Source organism: Sitophilus oryzae, unplaced genomic scaffold, assembly GCF_002938485.1.
Source record: "Sitophilus oryzae breed Bouriz unplaced genomic scaffold, Soryzae_2.0 scaffold_2014_pilon_pilon, whole genome shotgun sequence".
Taxonomy (NCBI): Eukaryota; Metazoa; Arthropoda; class Insecta; order Coleoptera; family Curculionidae; genus Sitophilus; species Sitophilus oryzae.
The window spans coordinates 1,091,020-1,114,434 of NW_022146741.1; the positions used below are offsets into that span (position 1 = coordinate 1,091,020).

Sequence of the window (23,415 nt, forward strand, 5' to 3'; positions counted from 1 at the left end):
AGATTTATTCTCTGCTGGGGATCGCGTAAAACAAAAACTAATGATAACGCTGTGATATGGATGGTCTTTGACTTATTGCATTCTTCAAATTTATAAACAGGTTCCATTTACAGTTGCTTGTGGACCGACACAAACAGAACAGTAGACCGCAACCGCTAGGAGACGATACAGCGTTGGCCAGCCTTGTTAAACAATAATATAAATTTGAACGTAAATAATATGGATATCAAAAGAGTTTTGGTGGCCGATGCAGTAGATCCTGCTTGTACGGAACTTCTGAAGAAATATTCCATTCAAGTGGATTGTAAATATAAATTATCCAAAGAACAGCTTATTGCCGAAATTAAGGTAAAGACATTTAAAAAAAACATTCATTCGTTCTGTAGAAAACAAAATCGTAACCTAATCGTAAAACCTTAATATTTTTTAATGTGACTTAATATACCGTATGATTGAAAAAAACGGCGTCCAATTGGCTGGGAAATGACGATCGATGACATTTCCCATATAATTTTATATATAAAATGACAGCGACCTTCATTTCATAGCGATCGCTGACGCCGTTTATATTCGATTACCTAGTAGTTCATATAGCAATATTAATTATAATAAATGTTTATTTGACTTTTCAGACAAAATTAAGGTAAATACAAAAAGTATATTAATCTTTTTTGAAAGAAATGTTATTTATATATTTTTAAAACATAGTGCATATTGTAGAATTTATAATTCATTTAATTATCTATCAATATTTCAATATCTCATTGTTCATAAATTCATTTTTAAATGCCTTTTGTCCTTCTTGTATAAATTTATAAAAAAGTATTCATAGATTTAAAATCTGGTACTGTTTACTAACTTAATATTTCGATCATCCCATAGTTTTTAAATTTATTTTTAAATGTTCATTTGACCTTTAATCTAAATGGAGAAAAATAATGAAGCTATATCATTTACTGTCTTTTTTTAAGTAGGGTATTTGTATCGAAAATGGACGGTTATGATCAAAAAGTAATGCTTAATTATAATGTACCAGGCCTATTTTTATTACATTTTTTTATATTTACTTTTATTATCAGATCATCTATAAATGTTATACCTCATACAATAGAGTCATATCCACAACTAAACCATACGACTAAACTAACTGTGAGGCTAATTCTATACATATAGATCATTTTTGGTATTATAGATTTACCATTGATACTGTATCTGAATTATTGAAAAAGAGCGAGACAACTAAATGCAAAATTTATTCATGAAATAGAGTCGCATAATTATTATTTATTAAAATCGGTATTTTCAATTTCCTTTGTTAAAACAAAACGAAATGGCTTCTCTAATTTAGTTTTTCAAATAAATATTATCTACTTATAAAATGTTGGTTATAAAGTTCTTCGCATAACAACCCATTAAAAGTTCATTAAGTTAAAGTACCTACCTATTTATTTAGATTCAAATTAGAGAATATTTAGATTCAAATCTGAAAGTTTCTGGATATGTTCAGGTATACTTTCTTTCAGGTATACTTTCTTTATAAAATATTAATATACTTAATCCTTGACATTTCCTTGAAAAGATTTGCAATCTGAGTAACGTTTCACCGGAAGAGTGTCTACTATTTGCTTAATTTACTTCTTACTACCTATACATACAGGGTGGCGCACCTCATTCGCATCGGTTGATTATACGAAAACGGAAAGATGTAGAAACAAAATGTTTTATGGGTATATATAGAGAGGCCATGTTTGGGCAATGTGCATAATTTAAAATTATTATCAAATGTACAGAGTGTGTCAGAACCAAGATCCATACCAAAGTTATATTTTTTCTTATGAAACACACACATCCGGTATTATATTTCATTTTTTTACTCTTGGGCATAAATTATAAGTTTTTGAGATATTTATAGATATTTAAATGTGCATGCTATAAAAAAAAGTTTGTCAACACCCTGTACATTACTTCTCAAAGTTAATTCTTGTGCTGGCTTTGAAGCCAAAGAAATAAACTTTACTAAAAAATTGTATTGCTTCCTCAGATGTACAGGGGTATCAAAAATTGCTGGCCGATTTTAAATATTTATTATATTCGCGTCCAGTCCGAATGTATTATCTTGATTTTTCATATACGTAGTAACGTCCCTGCGTGCACAATTTTAAAGCTATAAACTAAATCCCCTCCCGTCGCTAGTCTAGGTGGCGGCGCCGGCCCTGGCGCGGCGGTCGGTATCATGTCGGTATTCCAGACGGTATTCCTCTGGTATGCATTCGTCTTTCGTGCACAGTGCAGTGCGGATCGCAGTTCTCTGATTTCTTCGTCGTTATATCGATGAAGCCATTTTGTTTATTCTCTACTTATTTTGAATATTACTTTGTAATATACGGATTTGTTTGCTTATGTTAGCCATGGAAACAAGTTCAATCGTCGTTGCTCTCAGAAATGTGAAATTGTCACATCCAATCTTTGTAAATTAACATAAACAAAAATTGTAAATAAGAGTTTTTTAAATGAAGAACAGCGTGTAGAATTATTGGTTCAACTTTTCTCGGCCATACAGTTTCGAGGATATGTTGACCGGTGAACGTTACGTTTTTTAGAAAACGGTTTTCAAGACATGTTAGAAAAGTTAAATTTAGATGCTCACACATTAATACAGTGGTTCCAACATGACTTTCATTATGACGTACCAACCCCCCCCCCCAACAATGAAAGAAATGTTATTTAAAAAATTATTTATATCATAATTATGTAGACTCAGGGAGGTGGACCAATTGCATGGGTCTCCTCGGTCACCTGACCTATCCATTTTAGATTTGTTTATGCGGTATGGTTAACAACAAGAGTTTTACAAAAAAATTTATAGGAATTAAAGAGAGGCACTCGAAGGAGGCGGAACAGGAGGAAGTTTAATTAAGGCGACCGGTCGTTCTGTGACAATAGCTAGAAATTCAGTTTTAAAAGATGCATTTATGTACTCAAAATAATTGCGGATTTTTTAAACATTTTCTAAAATAACTTAAAGTGTACGTAGTGATATTATTTTTTTGAGTTTTAGTTTGTGTAATCTAAATTGTAAAGAGCCGTTTAATAACATATTTTGTCTTTTTATAAGTTATAAATCACAACAAAATTTGAACACCATGGAAAAACCGTTCTCTAAAAAACGTAAGTAACTTTCACCGGTCAACGTATCCTGTATATCCAAGAAAAGTTGAACCAATAATCCTACACGCTTTTCTTCATTTGAAAAATTTTTATTTACAATTTTTGTTTATTTTAATTTACAAAGATTGGATGTGACACAATTTCACATTTCTGAGAGCAACGACGATTGAACTTGTTTCCATGGCTAACTAAGTGAAATTAGTCAAGAATTATAAGAATTGGCTATAACTGAGTAATTTTGTGAATGAAACATATTATAGCTTATATTGCTGAAAAGCTTAAAAAATGGCGCTTTTTATGAAGTCATGGCCAAATATGGTTTCAATTTAAAAAAACATATGTTTGTGTCATATGTCAAAAATGACAGGTTTTATGAAAAATCGAAGAACACAAACTCATTAGGAATATGATTATCTACAACTTTTATCTGAACACTTTTTGTCTAAAATAGATTGTAATGGAATTAGGGACAATTTTTAAAATAGCCAAAATTTGTTTTTTTCGCGCATATCTAGTAAGCCATGAACTTTTCTTAAAATCTGAAATGCTCGCATATTTATGACCCCACAAAACTGCAATTCTTTCCCCATTTAACCGACTCTCACTTTCTCCAATAGTTTCCTGAGATGCCCATAGAGAACATCGTAGGAAGCTCACCCTATATATATATATATATATATATATATATATATATATATATATATATATATATATATATACTTATATATATATATATATATATATATATATATATTTCCATTCAATATATATTATATATCTAAAAATAAATATTCTAACAATAATTTCCGAGATGCCCATAGAGAACATCGTAGGAAACTCACCTATATATATATATATATATATATATATATATATATATATATATATATATATATATATATATATATATATATATATATATATATATATATATATATATATATATATATATATATATATATATTTCCATTCAATATATATTATATATCTAAAAATAAATATTCTAAAACACTTACATGTGTGTAATTAATTTTTCGATAAGGCTATCGATAACGTATAAAATAAATCCCTCCCACACGGAGATGGGCATTCTCTAAAAGTACGAAATTTTGTCTCACTGGGAGATACAACCATTTGGCACCTAAATATATAAATAATATTCTCAAATTAATAAATAATATTTTCTTGCCTTTAGCTATGTATTTTTTCTAATTTCGAAAAATCGAAAGTAGAGAAAAAATAAAAAGTAAAAAGAAAATTGTTCATTAAATAATATTCTCTTGAGAGCGAGATCTAAAATCTCATAAAAAAAGAAATCCCTCTCACACAGAGATAGGCATTTTGTAAAAGTACAAAATTTTGTTTCACTAGGGAAACAAAAGTCTGTTACATATTATGACATTCCCTATACCATTGCCTCCAATTTTCATATTTCGAGATTTCAATTATTTGCATACATTATTTCATTGCTGGGAGATAACAAAACTTCGGCATTTATAGTACTCTGTTGATTGAGAGATCTAGAACCTCATATAATAGGAATCCCTCTCACAAAGAGAAGGGCATTCTCTGTAAGTACGAAACTTTGTCTCACGGAGAGGACACAGTTCGATATATATATATATATATATATGCTGCTATATATATATATATATATATATATATATATATATATATATACTATATATATATAACTATATATATATATATATACTCAACATATATATATATATATATATATATATATATATATATATATATATACTGCTAACTGCTATACTATATATCTAGTAAACCATGAACTTTTTCAAAAATCTGAAATATATATATATATATATATATATATATATATATATGCTGCTGTATATACTCTGCTATGCTCTCTCTGCTATATATATATATATATATATATACATATATATATATATCTAATTAAACCATGAACTTTTCAAAATCTGAAATGCGCATATTTATGACCCCCACAAAACTGCAATTCTTTCCCCATTTAACCAAACTCTCTATCTCCAATAGTTTCGAAGAGATGCCTATAGAGAACATCGTAGGAAACTCACCCTGCTATATATATATATATATATATATATATATATATATATATCTATATATATATATATATATATATATATATATATATATATATACAGTATGACCACTCAAGACCTCCATAAAATCTGTGTTTATAGTCCGATTTTTGATGATTTTTTCAAATATAAAGTTTCAAAAAATGTACTTTAGGGGTCAATGTCATGTTATTTCACAAAAAACAAGGATTTTCTTAATAAAGTTTTTGTGGTGAAAATTTGCAAAAAAATCATATTAGCGATTTTTTTCAAAAAATTTGAGTACACCTACATTCGGCATCCCCCCAAAACAGTTCCTTAGCACCATTTCGTTTAAAAATATTAATTATTAATAATTCTGCAGTTAAAATTAAATAATTCCCTATTTTTGCCAATTTAACGATGAGTTATAACGTAACCCTTGAAAAAAACAATCCACAACAATGGGTTTTATTAGCTGTCAATTCTTGCAGCGTAGAATTGAATATTAATTTAATAGCACGCAGAAAAGTGTTGTATCAAGAAATATTATTTGCATTATGGAACAATTAAATATTAGGGATAAAATTGAAATGATTCGTTTAGTGGGTGATAACTATCTTCAAGCAGGAGAAGCTGCCAGAGAATTTAACAACAGACATCCCGACAGACCTGCAGTAAGTAGAAGCACGGTTCAACGAATAAATAGAGTTTTTAATGAAACTGGTTGTGTGTCAAAATACTTACTAAAAAACAGAAGGCCGGAACATTGAATAAATAGGCGGAATGAGGAAATATTAGAATATTTTCGTAACAATCCTCGTGCAAGCATTAGAGGCGCCAGTGTTGATTTGGATATACCAAGGGAAAATATTAGGAGATGTTTGCGAACTAATAAAGTTAAACCCTTTAAACCAAAGATTTTACACACTTTGGAAAACGGAGATGATGTTAGACGATTAGAATTCTGCTTATGGGCTCAAGCAGAGTATTTAAATAATAGAAATTTCTTAAAAGAAATTTTATTTAGTGATGAGGCAACATTTAGTACAAACGGAGTAGTATCCTCTCAAAATTCGCGATTCTGGGCAGTCGAAAACCCTGAATGGGTGATCAATACAAGAAGACAGTATTCTCATTAAATGTGTGGTGTGGCATACTTGATAGAATCATTGGTCCATATTTTTTTGAGAGAAATTTGAATAGTCCAACGTTTTTGAATTTTCTGATTAATGACTTTTGGGATGCAATACATAATTTACCATGCCAAACCCGTTTGAATTTAAAATTTCAATTGGACGGATCACCTGTGCATAACGCGGCAGTTGTCAAGGAATGGTTAAATGAAAATTTTGAAAATCAGTGGATAGGCCGAAAATAGCCCGCTAATTGAGTGGCCACCGAGATCCCCACGGACCTAACACCTCTTGATTTCTTTCTTTGGGGGTTTCTTAAGCAGCAAGTTTACAAGTCTAGACCTCAATCACTTAGATGAATTACGTATTAAATTACAGAGGCTGCTGCAATATTACACCACAGCAGCTTAGGAATGCTAACTGTTAATCTAAGAAAAAGATACGACAAATGTATTATTGAACTGAATGGAGGGCTGGTAGAAGCAACTAGAATTATTTGAATATGTTTAACTTATTATTCGGTTATTGTGTTGCTTAGTAGTTTTTTATCATTGTTTGTAATAAAACTCGTTGTCGTGGATTGTTTTTTCAAGGGTTACTTGATAACTCATCGTTAAATTGGCAAAAATAGGGAATTATTTAATTTACTTTGCAGAATTATTAATAATTAATATTTTTAAACAGAAATTTGAGGTACTCAGAACTGTTAAGGATGGGATGCCGAATGTGAGGGGTGTACTCAAATTTTTGAAAAAAAAAAATCGCTAATATGATTTTGCAAATTTTTCACCACCAAATTTTTTGAGTGGGTCACACAGTATATATATATATATATATATATATATAAAAAAAAAAAATTTTCACCACCAAATTTTTTGAGTGGGTCACACAGTATATATATATATATATTTTTTGTTTTACTGTGGTCACACAGTATATATATATATATATATATATATATATATATATATATATATATATATATATATATATATATATGATATTGGTGGCTGTGGCATGTGATGATCTGAATCATTGGTCCATATTTTTTTGAGAAATTTGAATAATTTCAACGTTTTGAATTTTTCTGATTAATGACTTTTTTTTAGGTTAATACATAATTTACCATACTAACCCGTTTTAGTTAAATATATATATATATATACTGTGTGACCCACTCAAAACAATTGGGTGGTGAAAAATTTGCAAAATCATATTAGCGATTTTTTCAAAAATTTGAGTACACCCCTACATTCGGCATCCCCAAAAACAGTTCTGTACCAAATTTCCTTTAAAAATATTAATTATTAATAATTCTGCAGTTAAATTAAATAATTCCCTATTTTGCCAATTTAACGATGAGTTATCAAGTAACCCTTGAAAAAAACAATCCACGACAAAACGAGTTTCCAATTACAAACAATGATAAAAATCCACCTACAAGCTTAAACCGAATAATAAGTTAAACATATTCAAATAATTCTAGTTGCTTCTACCAGCATTCAGTTCAATACATTTGTCGCATCTTTTTCTTAGATTAACAGTTACTATTCCTTTAAGCTGCTGTGGTAATATTTGCAGAAGCCTCTGTAATTCTAATACGTAATTAATCTACAGATTGAGGAGTCAGACTTAGCAAACTTGTTGCTTTAAGAAACCCCAAAGAAAGAAATCAAGAGGTGTTGGGTCCAGGGATCTCGGTGGCCCTCAATTGGCGGGCTATTTCGACCTATCCACTTATTTTCAAAATTTTCATTTAACCATTCCCCTGACAACTGCCGCGTTATGGGAGGTGATCCGTCAATTGAAATTTTAAATTCAAACGGGTTTGGCATGGTAAATTATGTATTGCATCCCAAAGTCGTGTCAGAAAATTCAAAAACGTTGGACTATTCAAATTTCTCTCAAAAATATGGACCAATGATTCTATCATCAAGCATGCCACACCACACATTTAATTTCTGAGAATACTGTCTTCTTGTATTGATCCACCCATTCAGGGTTTTCGACTGCCCAGAATCACGCGAATTTTGAGAGGATACTACTCCGTTTGTACTAAATGTTGCCTCATCACTAAATAAAATTTCTTTTAAGAAATTTCTATTATTTAAATACTCTGCTTGAGCCCATAAGCAGAATTCTAATCGTCTAACATCATCTCCGTTTTCCAAAGTGTCGGTACACTTGTTCATCTAAGCGGTTCTGTGCCAGAGACTTCAAAAATGGTGATGGCAATTCTGCGGTTAGAACAAATAATTTCTATTTTTGCCGGACTGGCGATGAGGTTATCGAAGCAACCAGGCTGATCACGGCAACAGTACAAAACAATGACAAATAACCGGTAAGTTAAGCTATTCAAATAATTCTAGTTGCTTCCGCAGCATTCGGTCAGCCGCTTTCTTTAGTTAAGCTGCGGCAGCTACGGAAACCTGCGTAATTATGCAGATTGGTCTGGGCAACATTGCTAAACCAGGTATCGAGACCCAGCGAGCTATTCGACTATCGGCACTAATTTTGCAAACAGCTACCGCGTTACAGGCGTCGTCAATTGGTAAGCAGGCTGGCATGTGAAGGTATTGCGTCCCAAAGTCATTGTCGAAAATTCAAAAACGGACGACCAGGCTGGACCAGCCACATTTTACGGAGATACTATGTTCTTATTGATCATTCAGGTTTGCTGGCGCCCAATTCCGATTTGTACGCAAACATAAAATTTCTTTAAAATTTTGTGATTGCTCTGCGAGCAAAGCTGAAGATTGTCGTCTGGCATCATCTCAATTTCAAGTGATGGCAAAATCTTTGGTTTAAAGGGTTTAACTTTATTAGTTCGCAAACATCTCCTAATATTTTCCCTTGGTATATCCAAATCAACACTGGCGCCTCTAATGCTTGCACGAGGATTGTTACGAAAATATTCTAATATTTCCTCATTCCGCCTATTTATTCAATGTTCCGGCCTTCTGTTTTTTAGTAAGTATTTTGACACACAACCAGTTTCATTAAAAACTCTATTTATTCGTTGAACCGTGCTTCTACTTACTGCAGGTCTGTCGGGATGTCTGTTGTTAAATTCTCTGGCAGCTTCTCCTGCTTGAAGATAGTTATCACCCACTAAACGAATCATTTCAATTTTATCCCTAATATTTAATTGTTCCATAATGCAAATAATATTTCTTGATACAACACTTTTCTGCGTGCTATTAAATTAATATTCAATTCTACGCTGCAAGAATTGACAGCTAATAAAACCCATTGTTGTGGATTGTTTTTTTCAAGGGTTACGTTATAACTCATCGTTAAATTGGCAAAAATAGGGAATTATTTAATTTAACTGCAGAATTATTAATAATTAATATTTTTAAACGAAATTTGGTACAGAACTGTTTTGAGGGATGCCGAATGTAGGGGTGTACTCAAATTTTTTGAAAAAAAATCGCTAATATGATTTTGCAAATTTTTCACCACAAAAACTTTATTAAGTAGGCCTTGTTTTTTGTGAAATAACATGACATTGAGCTCTAAAGTACATTTTTTGAAACTTTATATTTGAAAAAAAAATCATCAAAATCGGACTATAAACACAGATTTTATGGAGGGTGCCGGTCTTGAGTGGGTCACACTGTATATATATATATATATATATATATATATATATATATATATATATATATATATATATATATATATATATATATATATATATATATATATATATATATATATATATATATATATATATATATATATATATACAGGGGTGAGTTTCCTGATGTTCTCTATAGGCATCTCGGAAACTATTGGAGATAGAGAGTCGGTTAAATGGGGAAAGAATTGCAGTTTGTGGGGGTCATAAATATGCGCATTTCAGATTTTTGAAAAAAGTTCATGGCTTACTAGATATATATATATATATATATATATATATATATATATATATATATATATATATATATATATATATATATACATATACATATATATATATATATATATATATATATATATATATATATATATATATATATATATATATATATATATATATATATCGAACTGTTGTCCTCTCCGTGAGACAAAGTTTCGTACTTACAGAGAATGCCCTTCTCTTTGTGAGAGGGATTCCTATTATATGAGGTTCTAGATCTCTCAATCAACAGAGTACTATAAATGCCGAAGTTTTGTTATCTCCCAGCAATGAAATAATGTATGCAAATAATTGAAATCTCGAAATATGAAAATTGGAGGCAATGGTATAGGGAATGTCATAATATGTAACAGACTTTTGTTTCCCTAGTGAAACAAAATTTTGTACTTTTACAAAATGCCTATCTCTGTGTGAGAGGGATTTCTTTTTTTATGAGATTTTAGATCTCGCTCTCAAGAGAATATTATTTAATGAACAATTTTCTTTTTACTTTTTATTTTTTCTCTACTTTCGATTTTTCGAAATTAGAAAAAATACATAGCTAAAGGCAAGAAAATATTATTTATTAATTTGAGAATATTATTTATATATTTAGGTGCCAAATGGTTGTATCTCCCAGTGAGACAAAATTTCGTACTTTTAGAGAATGCCCATCTCCGTGTGGGAGGGATTTATTTTATACGTTATCGATAGCCTTATCGAAAAATTAATTACACACATGTAAGTGTTTTAGAATATTTATTTTTAGATATATAATATATATTGAATGGAAATAAATAGAAGTACATCCCGAAATGTGGGGATTAGAATCAAGATAATACATTCGGACTGGACGCGAATATAATTATACGATCAAACGAACTTACCTGAAGTGAAGTTCGATCGTAATTATATGAGGCGTCCAGTCCGAATGTATTATCTTCCCACCCTTCCCGTTTTGCCCCATGGTCGCTTGAATTAATGAATAAATCTTTGAAAAATGAATACCGACCGCCGCGCCAGGGCCGGCGCCGCCTCCTAGACTAGCGACGGAAGGGGATTTAGCTTATAGCTTTAAAATTGTGCACGCAGGGACGTTACTACGTATATGAAAAATCAAGATAATACATTCGGACTGGACGCCTCATATAATTACGATCGAACTTCACTTCAGGTAAGTTCGTTTGATCGTATAATTTTACATAAAAACTTCATTATTTCAAATACAACACTATGTATTTTTCAAAATAAGTAGAAGCAGATTTAAATGCTCTTTCAAACTATATTGGTTTCCTATACCTATCTGGCTCAGATTTTGAATAAAAAACGATTTTTCAATAAAATGGGAACCCAGATGGCTGATGGTCAAGTCTCTAGTGACAGTTAGCTATTTTTTCAAAATCGACATTAATTGACTTAGAAATAAAAATTGCATTTGAAATAACGAAGTTTTTATGTAAAATAAAAAAATATTAAACCCTTATAATAATGCCTTATTTTAGCCCAAGAATCCAAAAATGAAATAAAATACCGGGTGTTCCATAAGAAAAAATATAACTTTGGTATGGATCTTAGTTCTGACACACCCTGTACATTTAAAAATAATTTTAAATTATGCATATTGCTTTCCCACATATACCCATAAAATATTTTATTTCTACATCTTTCCGTTTTCGTATAATCAACCGAGGTGAATGAGGTGCGCTCTGTATATATATATTTTATACATTTTGAAGTCAATATGAAAATCTAAATACATATTGTGTATAATGTTCTGTAAAGTCTGTCCAACATTTTAATTCACAGGAAAATTGAATTTTTTGGATGTGTCTCCTGTCAAAATTTTCCTTAACTTGTTCTACAGACAATACCCAACTTTAACCGTTTTTGAAGTACTCTCAATTTTTTTTTATCGCAAATGACATTTGAAGAGCAGGAGATAATTAAATATGTTTCGGCATGTGTATGTGTGATGTATTTTGTATTAATTTACTTTGTCTATTTTTTTGAATAGCTTTTACTGTATTTAAATTTTGATAGTATAATTATTGATTAAATATTACAAGTGCTCATAAAAACGTTATAGAAATTACACAGGGTGTTCATAAAAATATTATTAAAATTAAAATAAAAAATTCGAAAACGTCGACTATTTTAAATGAAAACCTCGATGTTGATTATTTTAGTTTTGTTTTTGGTCATAAACTAAGGAAACTTTATAAAGAGTTATCTATACTGAAATCAACAGTTTTACAATTGCAAGTTGCTTTTTCTCTTTGCTAAAAGGATATCTGTAGACATATCAACAGAATATACTTTACCGTCTCGACCTGTGTTAAGAAAACGTCAGCAAAAGTAAAATATAATTTATTGACAATAATAATTGTTGTCAAATAAACAAGAAAATTTTAGATATTGTATGTCAATCAACGATTGTTTACAATAATTGTATCATCGTGCTAGGCTTATAAAATTATTCAAATAAGGATGTTTCTACTACTACTACTACTGCCCCATTACTCACTGACGGTTATTTGACACGCATCAAAAGATGGTTAGGCAAGGCGATTTCTTTAGGTTAGGCAAGACGAAAAATCCGACACGTGATGTTGAATTTGTTATCTCTCTTCCGAACTCCGTACATTCAAAAATCTCATTACTTTGTTTCCTCTTTCCTTTTTGGTTGTTGTTGTTAACTGAGTTTACAGTTCTTCTCCATTGCGTTTTATTGTGCGCTGCTTCGTCCCACTGATTCTGCGTGCTTATCCCCTTTAAATTTTCGTATCCTTGTACCTTTTGAGTTGTCCACCCAATTTCCTCTTACCGACTACAAGCTCACCGTAAAAAAGAGATTTCAGTAGGCGGTTTTCTTTCATCTTGCATACGTGACCAGCCCATCTTAAGCGGAATTTAGTAATCATGACTTCAGTGCTCTCGCAAGTAGCTTTTTCAAGATACGCTTAAGACATGGTGGAACCATTTGATTCTTAACAGTTATCTAAGGTATTTGCAACTTGTTTAATACGTCCATGTGCGGGTGCACAGTGGTTTCCAGATAGGTCATTACTTAGAAATATTAATTTCAAATTGTTTGCATGAAACTGTTGCTAATACTTTTCTTATATTCCCCTGTAAACGATACATAATAAATAACAAAATCAAGTAAGCCTAGTGTAGCGCTTTTTTTTATTAGAAATGTCACATTTTTGCTACTGGTATCAAGCTGACATAAACAGTTTTCAGATAACGCTAATTAATTACTTATTTTATTAAAATTGATAAAAGCTGTTGCCTTTTCTGTAATGGATGTTCGAAAAGAAGGTAAAAAGAACTGTTTTTTTCTTTTTCGCGCTTAATTAAACCTAAGTAATATTAGTTTATGGCAATTTATTTGAAGGCAACAATAATAGTATTTTTACATTTTTGCTTGTCACTCTTTAAGACTTTTAACTACTTTCCCTTTCAAATCCTTTCAAACGGCATGAGAATACTTGTTGCTTAAAGTATATTGCACATAAATTAATTGTCACTGGCTGCCGCGAATTGCCGCCGGATCTTATACCGGGGGGTTAAATATTGATTTTTTGTCTTAAAATAAAAGCAACTCATTTTTTTCCTCTTGGTGTCAACTTATTTCGTGGACACACTGTATATCAATTGACAATAAAATTGTATTTATAAAATGAAACAACTGTCTCTTTTATTTTTTCAACATTTAAAATAAATTTGACCTCTTCAATATGAAAAAACATGTACATATTATGTGCAAACATAATCTGTATACTTTTCCGAATAGTTAGAACTTAAAATGCAAATCACACGAACTGGGCCCAATTTGTTTAATACATATTACATTAAGTTTTTTATATACATTTATTTAGCATTTGTTATCAATTTCTGTTAAAAAGGTGCAGTCAAGCTATATCTAGATATCTAACAGTTATGACCGCGCAGCTAATTAAGGGGAACCACTGTGGGGTGGTACGATACCCAGATTTCGCCTCGATATAACGTGGAGGGGATTATTACTGCTCGGTACACCGCAAGTTTCGTTTTTGCGCTCAAGTCATGATTGTAGAAACCCCTGTCTTTTAATTTCCAAAAAAGTTAAAAATATATATTTTTCAAAAATAAAGACATTTCCAAATATTCAAAACCTAAAACCCTTTAGATTTTTATCTAAATTTTATCCTAAATACCATTACTTAATGAACCGTTGTTCTAAATTTCAAATACTGGATTGTAATTAGGGTTCAGAACCAGGAAATCCCAGAAATTCCCGGTTCTTTTGAGACATCAAAGAACTGGGACTCGAAATTATTAATTCCCGGTACTTTAGGGACTCCGTAATAAAAGTTAAAAACATATGTTTTGTTACATGCGAAAGACTATTGATACTTTCTAGCGGTCGAAATCAAACTCTTCTAAATAAGTAGTAATGCTATCTCTTACTCTTCTTACTTCTGAAGTTTCTATAATGTTTATTAGCTATTATTGTAGTTTAAATATGTTATTTTATTATTTAGTATAAAATTGCTAAATGTATTAGTTATATTTTTTGTTTTGTTTTTATAGGCATCTTTAATTGAAAATGTAAGTTTTTTTTTCAAATTTAGCTAAGTTGGTTTCGAGGTCGGTTGATGTTATTTGATGTAATTTTTAAGCTACCTAGGTGTGTTTTCGTTTTTTACGCTTGTGTGTATTTGTATTCACGTCTACTTTCTCATGACTTAATAATTTGATTTTATTTTCATCTGAAACTCAATTTTTTATCGGTTTTACATTTGAGATCGGTTTTACATTGATATTTGCATTTTTAATTCAATATTTTAGGGCATTTGTCTCAAATTCAGTTAAATTGGTTTATGTTGTTTGATGTGAAATTCAAGTTACCTATACTTTTTTCTTTACTTGTGTTCATGTTAATTTTCTCATGACTGATGATGACTTAATAATTTGATATTATTTTCATTAAAAATATCAATTTTTTGCCATTTTACTTTCAAAAACCATCCCTTGCGTTCTGATTGATGAACTGCACTACTAGTGAAAAAAAATTAGTCAGTACTGAAAGTACCGAAAAAAACCGGGAAGTCCCGTTTCCTAAGAGGCACGGTACCGAAATTCCCGGTTCCGAAAATCAGCGCCGTTCCGGAAACCCTAATTGTAATGCGTACCAACACTTTGATGCTAGGCTAAATACTATGCATAATTTTAAATTACGGTCACCTGCATCCGCTTTATTATTTGGGTTTTAGCATGCTGTATATATTCGTGCAGAACACTAAAACCATGCACGATTATACCAGAAATGCTAATAAAGTATATTTTAAATAGAGATAATTTAGTATTATCCAATACCCAAAATGGACTTGATTTTATTGTTGTTATATATCATATTCAAAGATAAAGACTAGCCATAACAATAAGTGATACACTCATATCTATACAGAATGCAGATATATCTATGTAATTTAATGACTCTTGCATTCTTGCATTGATTATGTTTACAATGGTTAATAACTAACCTTTCTTTAAAGTTTTATTTTTTTAACACTAGTCGTTCTATGACTAATAAGTATTTTTAAATGGAATGTTTTTCGCTGAGTGGAATTGTCATATCGAGCCCATTCCATAACACCATCATATCATAATCTATATTATTCTACACCAAGTGATTTTTGAAATATCATCATTTTCCACGTCATTTCCACAATTTTTTGTATTTCATCACGAGGTAATAACTCAAAAACATAAAATATGATATTTTATGTTTTTGAGCCATTAGTTCGTGATAAAATATGATAGTTTATATTCATGAGCGAATATCTCGAGATAAAATATAAATAATTGTGGAAGTTATCATATACGATTTGAAGTTGAACTTTAACCTTCAATAACTTTCAAACAACTCGATTAAATGTAAATTCATATGAGACCTTTTTTGAAGACCGTTCAATTTCCTACAAGAATATGTATTGATTTTTACAAAACGCTGATTTGTTAGAACGCAATAAAATTCCAAATAAAAATAATTTGTTTCCCCATGTTGCCACTTGTGGAGGATGATCCCAAGCAAGTGTCAGCCGCCCCTCCTATAGTCTCTTATAGATCCACATTTCAAAAGTTTGCAATCGTCTTAAGTAGCAAAATAAGCGTTCGGCATTTAACGTTTTATGTAAAACTGGCTAGGTATTTGTACATAAATGAAGAAGGAAATTAAAGATAAAGGATTATACTACATCCGTATGGTAGTACATTTTTAGACAACTTCTTTATTTTTAAGATTTGGATGGCCAATCATCGACAAAATATTCCTTATGTTTGGACTAAATCTTCTCGAAAATAAAGACAATGTAAAATTCTGTTACAATACGGAAATAGATTGATGTTTTGTGATTACAGTGATACAGTGATTAATATGGTTTTGTAACAAATTGCTCGCTATTTTATGGCAAATGCTGAAGCTCTGCAAACCTTAATCACAGCACGTGTGTTTGGAATTTTGGGTGTGACCTAACACGACAGGATCGGGCTAAGCGTTAGGCATATTTCTGAAATATATTATACCGTATGATCGAGAAAAAACGACGTCAACGATGGCTATGACGAGAAGATCGCTGTCATTTTATATGTAAATTTATATGAGAAATGTCATCGATCGTCATTTCCCAGCCAACTTGCCGTTTTTTTTTCGATCATACATCTTATAATCAATTATATTTCCTTCGGCCACACACCCGCTTTACACGACCTTTGAGAGCGATCCGAAAGTACAGCGTAATGACTCTTAAGGTATGTTACCACAGATTATACAGGTTATAAACTTATCGTCAAAAGCATTGTTTCTCGTGGTTCCAATTTTTGGAGTCGCGCACTAGTTAGGTTACTAGTTTGCGCACAAGCACGCCCACTTATGGCCTCTAAAATTGTGCACAGCGCCTGACCGGCCCAGTTATTACGCTGTTTAAACGGGAGTTTATTTTTGCGCACAAGAAAATTTACTCGTTTGCTCATCGTCATAAAAAACAATTTTCGTACCACGTATTAGGGACAAGATTTTTATCTGTATACTTATAGGATACCTAATTTGTTGTATGAATTACTAGCAGACCCGGCTACGCATTGCTGTGGCTAAGGTATACGTTAAATTATATTATAGTAAACTAATTCAATACAGTGAAATTATTAATTAATATATATGTATATTTTTCTAGAATGAAATAAAAATATAGGTAAAAAAACATGAAGTACTGTGACTAACGAACCACCTAATTAACGAAGTAACGAACTACGAACTATCGAAGTACCGTACTATCAAACTACAAAGTACCGAACTACCCGTAATTTATAGCCTATGTGTTATACTGATGTATAAGCTATATTATTGTAAAGTTTCATTAAAATCCATTCAGTAGTTTTTGCGTGAAAGAGTAACAAAGATCTATACATCCATACATCCAAACAAACTTTCGCGTTTATATTAGTAAGGATTCGCGTTAACGAAGTTTATAATCAAATATGCAAAAACTAAAAAAGAAAGACAAAGAAGAAACCAATATAATTTTAAAAAAAATCCAGACATGTTTTATTCTTTTTGAAATCCGTTTTTGGTTACCGTTCTCACGCTGTGCATAAAAAAATAAAAATAATTTTTGAGAAATGAACAATTTGACACATATGTATATATTCCTCATATTAATTTCAGTACACCTGGAGGAAACTCTATAAGCGCTTGTGAACTGACTTGTGCTTTAATAACCGACTTAGCCAGAAACATATCAACCGCAAATGCCTCCTTGAAAGCAGGACGATGGGATAGAAAAATCTACGCCGGTCATGAACTGTATGGTAAAACTTTAGCCATTATTGGTTTAGGCAGAATTGGAAGAGAAGTTGCCATTCGAATGCAGTCCTGGGGAATGACGGTAAGTTTAGACAGTTAAAAATGTTTAAGTTATTTTGGGGCCCCACAGGCGCACGGTGGGGTATTACCATGAAAAAGGTGATCGAAATTCGAAAAAGCAAATGTGTTTAAGATTTCCCAAAAAAAGATAAATGATAAGTTAAATAATCCCTAGCATGAATGTCGTTGCTATGGGTGTGTTTAGTTTAGTTGCATTCATTTGTTTCAACGAAACGTCAAAGTTGTTACTTCTCACAGATAAGAGGTAAATGGCTAAATTTTATGTTTAAAATTATAAATTGTTGTTGTTCTTGTGCTCTTTTTATGTTTATATTATTGTTTTGATTGAAAATGGCTCAGCAAGCTGCAGGTATGTATTCTACAAAAACGTATTATTTATTGTGATATTCTCTATACTAACGATTTTTTTTGCAACTAAAAGTTAGGCGTTCAGAAAATTTGATTAAATTTGTGACATTTTTATTATACTTAAACATTTAGTTGCGCATTTCGAAGAATTCAGCATATTGTCTATATACGTTTTACTTAGTAAACATTGGGCTTTCATACAGTAAAATAAAATACTGCGACTTTTTGCGACTTTGCTGATAAAATGAGAAAAACATTCTTGGTTTCCTCTAATTTGCCAATCAGTGATATACTAATGCGAGGTGTAAACCGCGATGGCATTGTTGTGTGCAAAGCGATCGCATTAGTGCTATTAGCAGTATAGCACAATTTGGCATTAGTAGCGACATTAGTGGTATGGGCATTGCTCGCGGATCAGTCGTAGCATTAGTAGTATTAGTTGCGATATTACTACTAGCATTAGTGACATTGACCGTGGAAACACTGGAACAGTGATTTTTCTTTCTTTTTTTAGAATCGACGAATTATCCTTTATTTTGTTCATATTATTTCCTCTTTAATTGAAAATAGCAATAATTTATATAAGGTCTACATAAAAAAATTTCGATCAACTATCTGTGTCAAATACCCCACTGTGAGGCGCTTTGTTCTTTAGCACAGGGTACCGATTTTTGACATTATTCGTAACTTTGCGTATACGCATTACATATTTCTTGTAATGTAACCTAGCAAGAAAATATAAGCTAAAAACAAAGTAGGGTTCTATATAAAACAAAAATAGTATACAGAAAAGTAAACAGGCTTTAACCCCTACAAGTATGCTAATTTCTGCATTAAGTTCATCAGACCGAAGGAACCAGCCATCTGTCGACCGGTTACGGGGATTTATCCCCATCATCGGACCGACTTGGCCGGATGTTTCTATCTGACAAAAAAAATGCAAAAATGGCACTTGGGTACCAAAGGTACCGTATGATCGAAAAAAAAACGGCGTCCAGTTGGCTGGGAAATGACGATCGATGACATTTCCCATATAAATTTACATATAAAATGACAGCGATCTTCATTTCATAGCCATCGTTGACGCCGTTTTTTCTCGATCATACGGTACTACTACAATGACGAGGTCTTTAACGAGGTCTAAATGATCACGCCATCTAGTGGCAGTCACACACATCGTACGAATCGTACAACCGTTGATTGAAAGAATTGAGGGAAGATACGCAACCTAATTCAATGTCAACGCAAATTCGTGACAAGGCTGAGTTGAGTTCCCCTTAGTCTCAAGTGCTGTACGGTGGAGATACCAATCGTTCTGCAGTCAACGCTTAAAACACTTATTTTCTTAAATTCGGCCAGCGAAGGCATATCTAAGACGGTGTGGATCTACATATCAAAGACAGTGTCGTCATATTAAAATGCTTAATATCTGTAATACGTTTGACGAAAATATCTTTAGATAAAAAAAATCCGCGTTTATGTATTGAACATTTATTCCTGTTAAACATAGAATAAACAACAAAAATAAAAATTCTTTTTTTCAGTAGTTCTGGCAACACTGTCTCTAGCAACCACTCACTCTGTCAGCTGAAAGCAGAACTACGGTACTTCTTCTTAGGCCGCCGTCTCCCTTCGGAGGTTGGCGATCCAACTGGCTATGATGGTGCGTGAAACCGCACCTCTGAAAATTTCAATTGATGTTCTTCCGAACCAACGACGCAGATCCTTAAGCAAGGAGTTTTTCCTTCTTCCCACTGATCTCCTGCCCTCAATTTTGCCTTCGATGACCAGTCTGAGCGCCTCGTATCGATCACCCCTCATGATGGGACCGACGTACTATAACTTCCTTTCCTTCACTGTTGATAGGAGCTCTTTATCTTTGCCCATCCGGCTGAGCACCTCCTCATTTGTCACTCTATCCATCCAGGATATACGCAGCATACAACGATACAAGTACATATCAAAAGCGTTAATGCGGTTTTCCAATGTCTGATTGAGTGTCCAACTCTCAGAGCCGTAGAGAAATACTGGAAAGATGTAGCAACGCAGTATACGTATGCGCAGTTCGAGGCTTAGATCTTGGCTGGAGAAGAGGGTTTTCATGGAAGCAAAAGTACGTCTGGTTTGTTCGATCTTAGCTAAAATTTCAATTTTCGGGTCGCAAGCGTCGTTAACTACGGTACAGTAATCTTTATCCGCTGCACTGTAAACGACTATCAGCGCGCAGCGGCGCAGAGCTAAACTAAATCTCGGAATTCTCGGACAGACTGACGGTAACCCCAGTTACATCTCGGACAGGTTTTGTGCCACGAAATCTCCAATAAGGTTGCGCATCTTCTTATTTCATGCCTACAACTGTGCTAATTTCTGCATTAAGTTCATTAGACCGAAGGAACCAGCTATCCGACAACCGGTTTCGAAAATTTATCCCCATCATCAGGCCGACTTTGTCGGATCCTTCTATGGTTGGATCCTTCGATCTGACAAACCAGGATGGTGATAAATCCCCGAAACCGGTCGTCGGATAGCTGGTTCCGTCAGGCTGATGAACTTAATGCAGAAATTACCACATTATTGGGGTTAAGACCGTTTTACGTTTCTGTATACTATTTTTGTTATAATAATTTTTATTCAATGGTTTAAACAGATAGCATAATAATATAGTATATAAGTATGTTATTTTTTAGACGATTGGATACGATCCCATTGTAACAGCAGAGGAATCAAAGAAGTTTAATGTGGAGTTTATGCCGTTGGAGGCAATATGGGCTCGAGCTGACTACATAACCGTACATACCCCTCTAATCGATGCTACAAGGAGTAAGTTTAGCTTATCTACTATTGACAATTCGTGGGTATTAGAAATACTCAAACGAGACCAATGACTAAAGAATCCAAGGACAAATAACACCCGAGAGCAAATTGTGACGATGCCATCAAACAGTGCCGTGGCACATATTTTTCTTAACCTAGCTGTTTGAAGCAATATTTATATTTTTGATAATTGTTTTGACTACGCCTATGGTGTATCATCCTAATTAATTACGAAAAAAACGTATTAAAATGTTAACAAAAGGCACAAAACTAGTATCGACGTATAGCACATATCAAGTACTTATAGATATTAACTGAAATTGAAGAATAATTATCGAATTCAATAAGAAAACGCTAAAAGGTGGAGTGGACTGTTTATTTACCTATGAAACGTAACTCCTGACTCTTTCTTATTGCTGCTGCTTTTACACTTGAAAGCTGAACAACTAATCACCATTATAATAAAGTTTATACAAAGTTTACTACACACAAACTATTAAAAATCGCTAAAATTGTCGCTGGTGACCAAATGATGACTCATTGTTTGCCACCAAAACAAAAAAAAGGTCACAAATTCTGCTGCAGCCCGTATAGGGGCGTTACATGTCCTTATATTCTTTAGTCATTGAACGAGACAATTATATTTTGTGCGACCGACGTTTCGCGATTTTATTTTCGCTTTTTCGAGCACTATAGGAGAATCACGTTTTAATAAAACTTTTTTGGCTCTGAAATATCAGAATTCCACTCCGGTCAATACCACGTTAAACTGACAGCGGTTTACATTAGAGATGAGCAAAACTGCGATTCTCCAATCGCAATTGAAACTGCAATTGCGATTTTTAAATCACAACGACTGTAACCTGCGATTGCGATATAGGATCTTGTTTGTTAGAAGATTAATAGAAATTTTTTATTCCGATTTTAATAGCTTCCAAAGTCCCAAAACGAATGATGTTCCTCCCTTCTATCTTCACTAATAACGGAGATACCATATAATTTCAACTAAAATGGGACACTCTATACGTATCACACAACGCACGGATAGTACTTCAAAACAAATACGATTTTCATTATTTTTTTAACTGAAATATATTTCATTATTTTTAGATTTAATAAATGGAAAAGTATTAAATGCATGTAAGAAAGGTGTCCGAATCATAAACGTAGCAAGAGGCGGAATAGTCAACGAGGCAGATTTGCTCGCAGCTTTGAAGTCAGGACAATGTGGCGGAGCTGGAATAGATGTTTTTGAGCAGGAACCCCCTACGAATGCTATTACTCTTGAAGTAATAGCACACGATAAAGTCGTGGCAACACCGCATTTGGGTGCTAGTACAGCTGAAGCACAAATTCGCGTGGCAGTTGAAGTTTCTGAACAAATTATTGCTTTAACCGGAAAAAGTACAGAATACACATCAGCGCCTGGTATCATAAATCGCAGTGTATTGTAATGGATAATTTAAAAGTGTGAACTTTTTCTGCGCGTTCAGGAACGGTCTACGGTTTTGCTGAGCGGCTGACTGTTTTTGTGTGTAAAAATAGACCATTTAGAGAACTTGCTTACTCAGCCACTTAGCCGCTGCCTTCCCTGAACGCGCACATTAATTTTATCAGAGAATATCAATGTGTAAACTCACTAATTAATAAATTTTTACAAAAAATACTTTATTTTTTATTCACTATATATTTAAAGAACACTATTTGTCAGTCTATTAATCAGTCTATAACTGAAAATACTTTATATTTTAAAATGTTAAAAGCATGACCGCCACTGATCACCCGTAATAAAAAGTAAGCTATAATAAAACCCTCTCAGGGTATTGCCAAGTTATGGATGACATTAAAGCCGGAGTCCCATGCATCCGAAATCCGATGACACGACGATCCGACGGAGCTCCTATTGGTCGAAATATTTTGACACCAATTTTTATCCGATATTTTTAACTAATGTCCGATGTCGTATAAAGTTAAATTTTGTTTAACTTTTGTATGATATCGTGTTTTTTAACCTCACGTTTTTTGAAAACATTGGTTTTTAAAATCAAGTTTAGTGGGAAG

At 32.4% G+C, this 23,415-nt stretch overlaps 1 protein-coding gene across 1 annotated transcript; it reads left to right on the top strand.

Annotated features, from left to right (window-relative positions):
- LOC115884103 (D-3-phosphoglycerate dehydrogenase) lies at nucleotides 1-23,020 on the top strand. The gene is made up of 5 exons (XM_030902592.1): nucleotides 1-417; nucleotides 633-643; nucleotides 17,926-18,193; nucleotides 21,228-21,360; nucleotides 22,465-23,020. The coding sequence occupies exons 1-5, from the start codon at nucleotides 220-222 to the stop codon at nucleotides 22,806-22,808; spliced, it is 954 nt and encodes a 317-aa protein (XP_030758452.1). The 5' UTR covers nucleotides 1-219; the 3' UTR covers nucleotides 22,809-23,020.
- The last annotated feature ends 395 nt before the right edge of the window (nucleotides 23,021-23,415 follow it).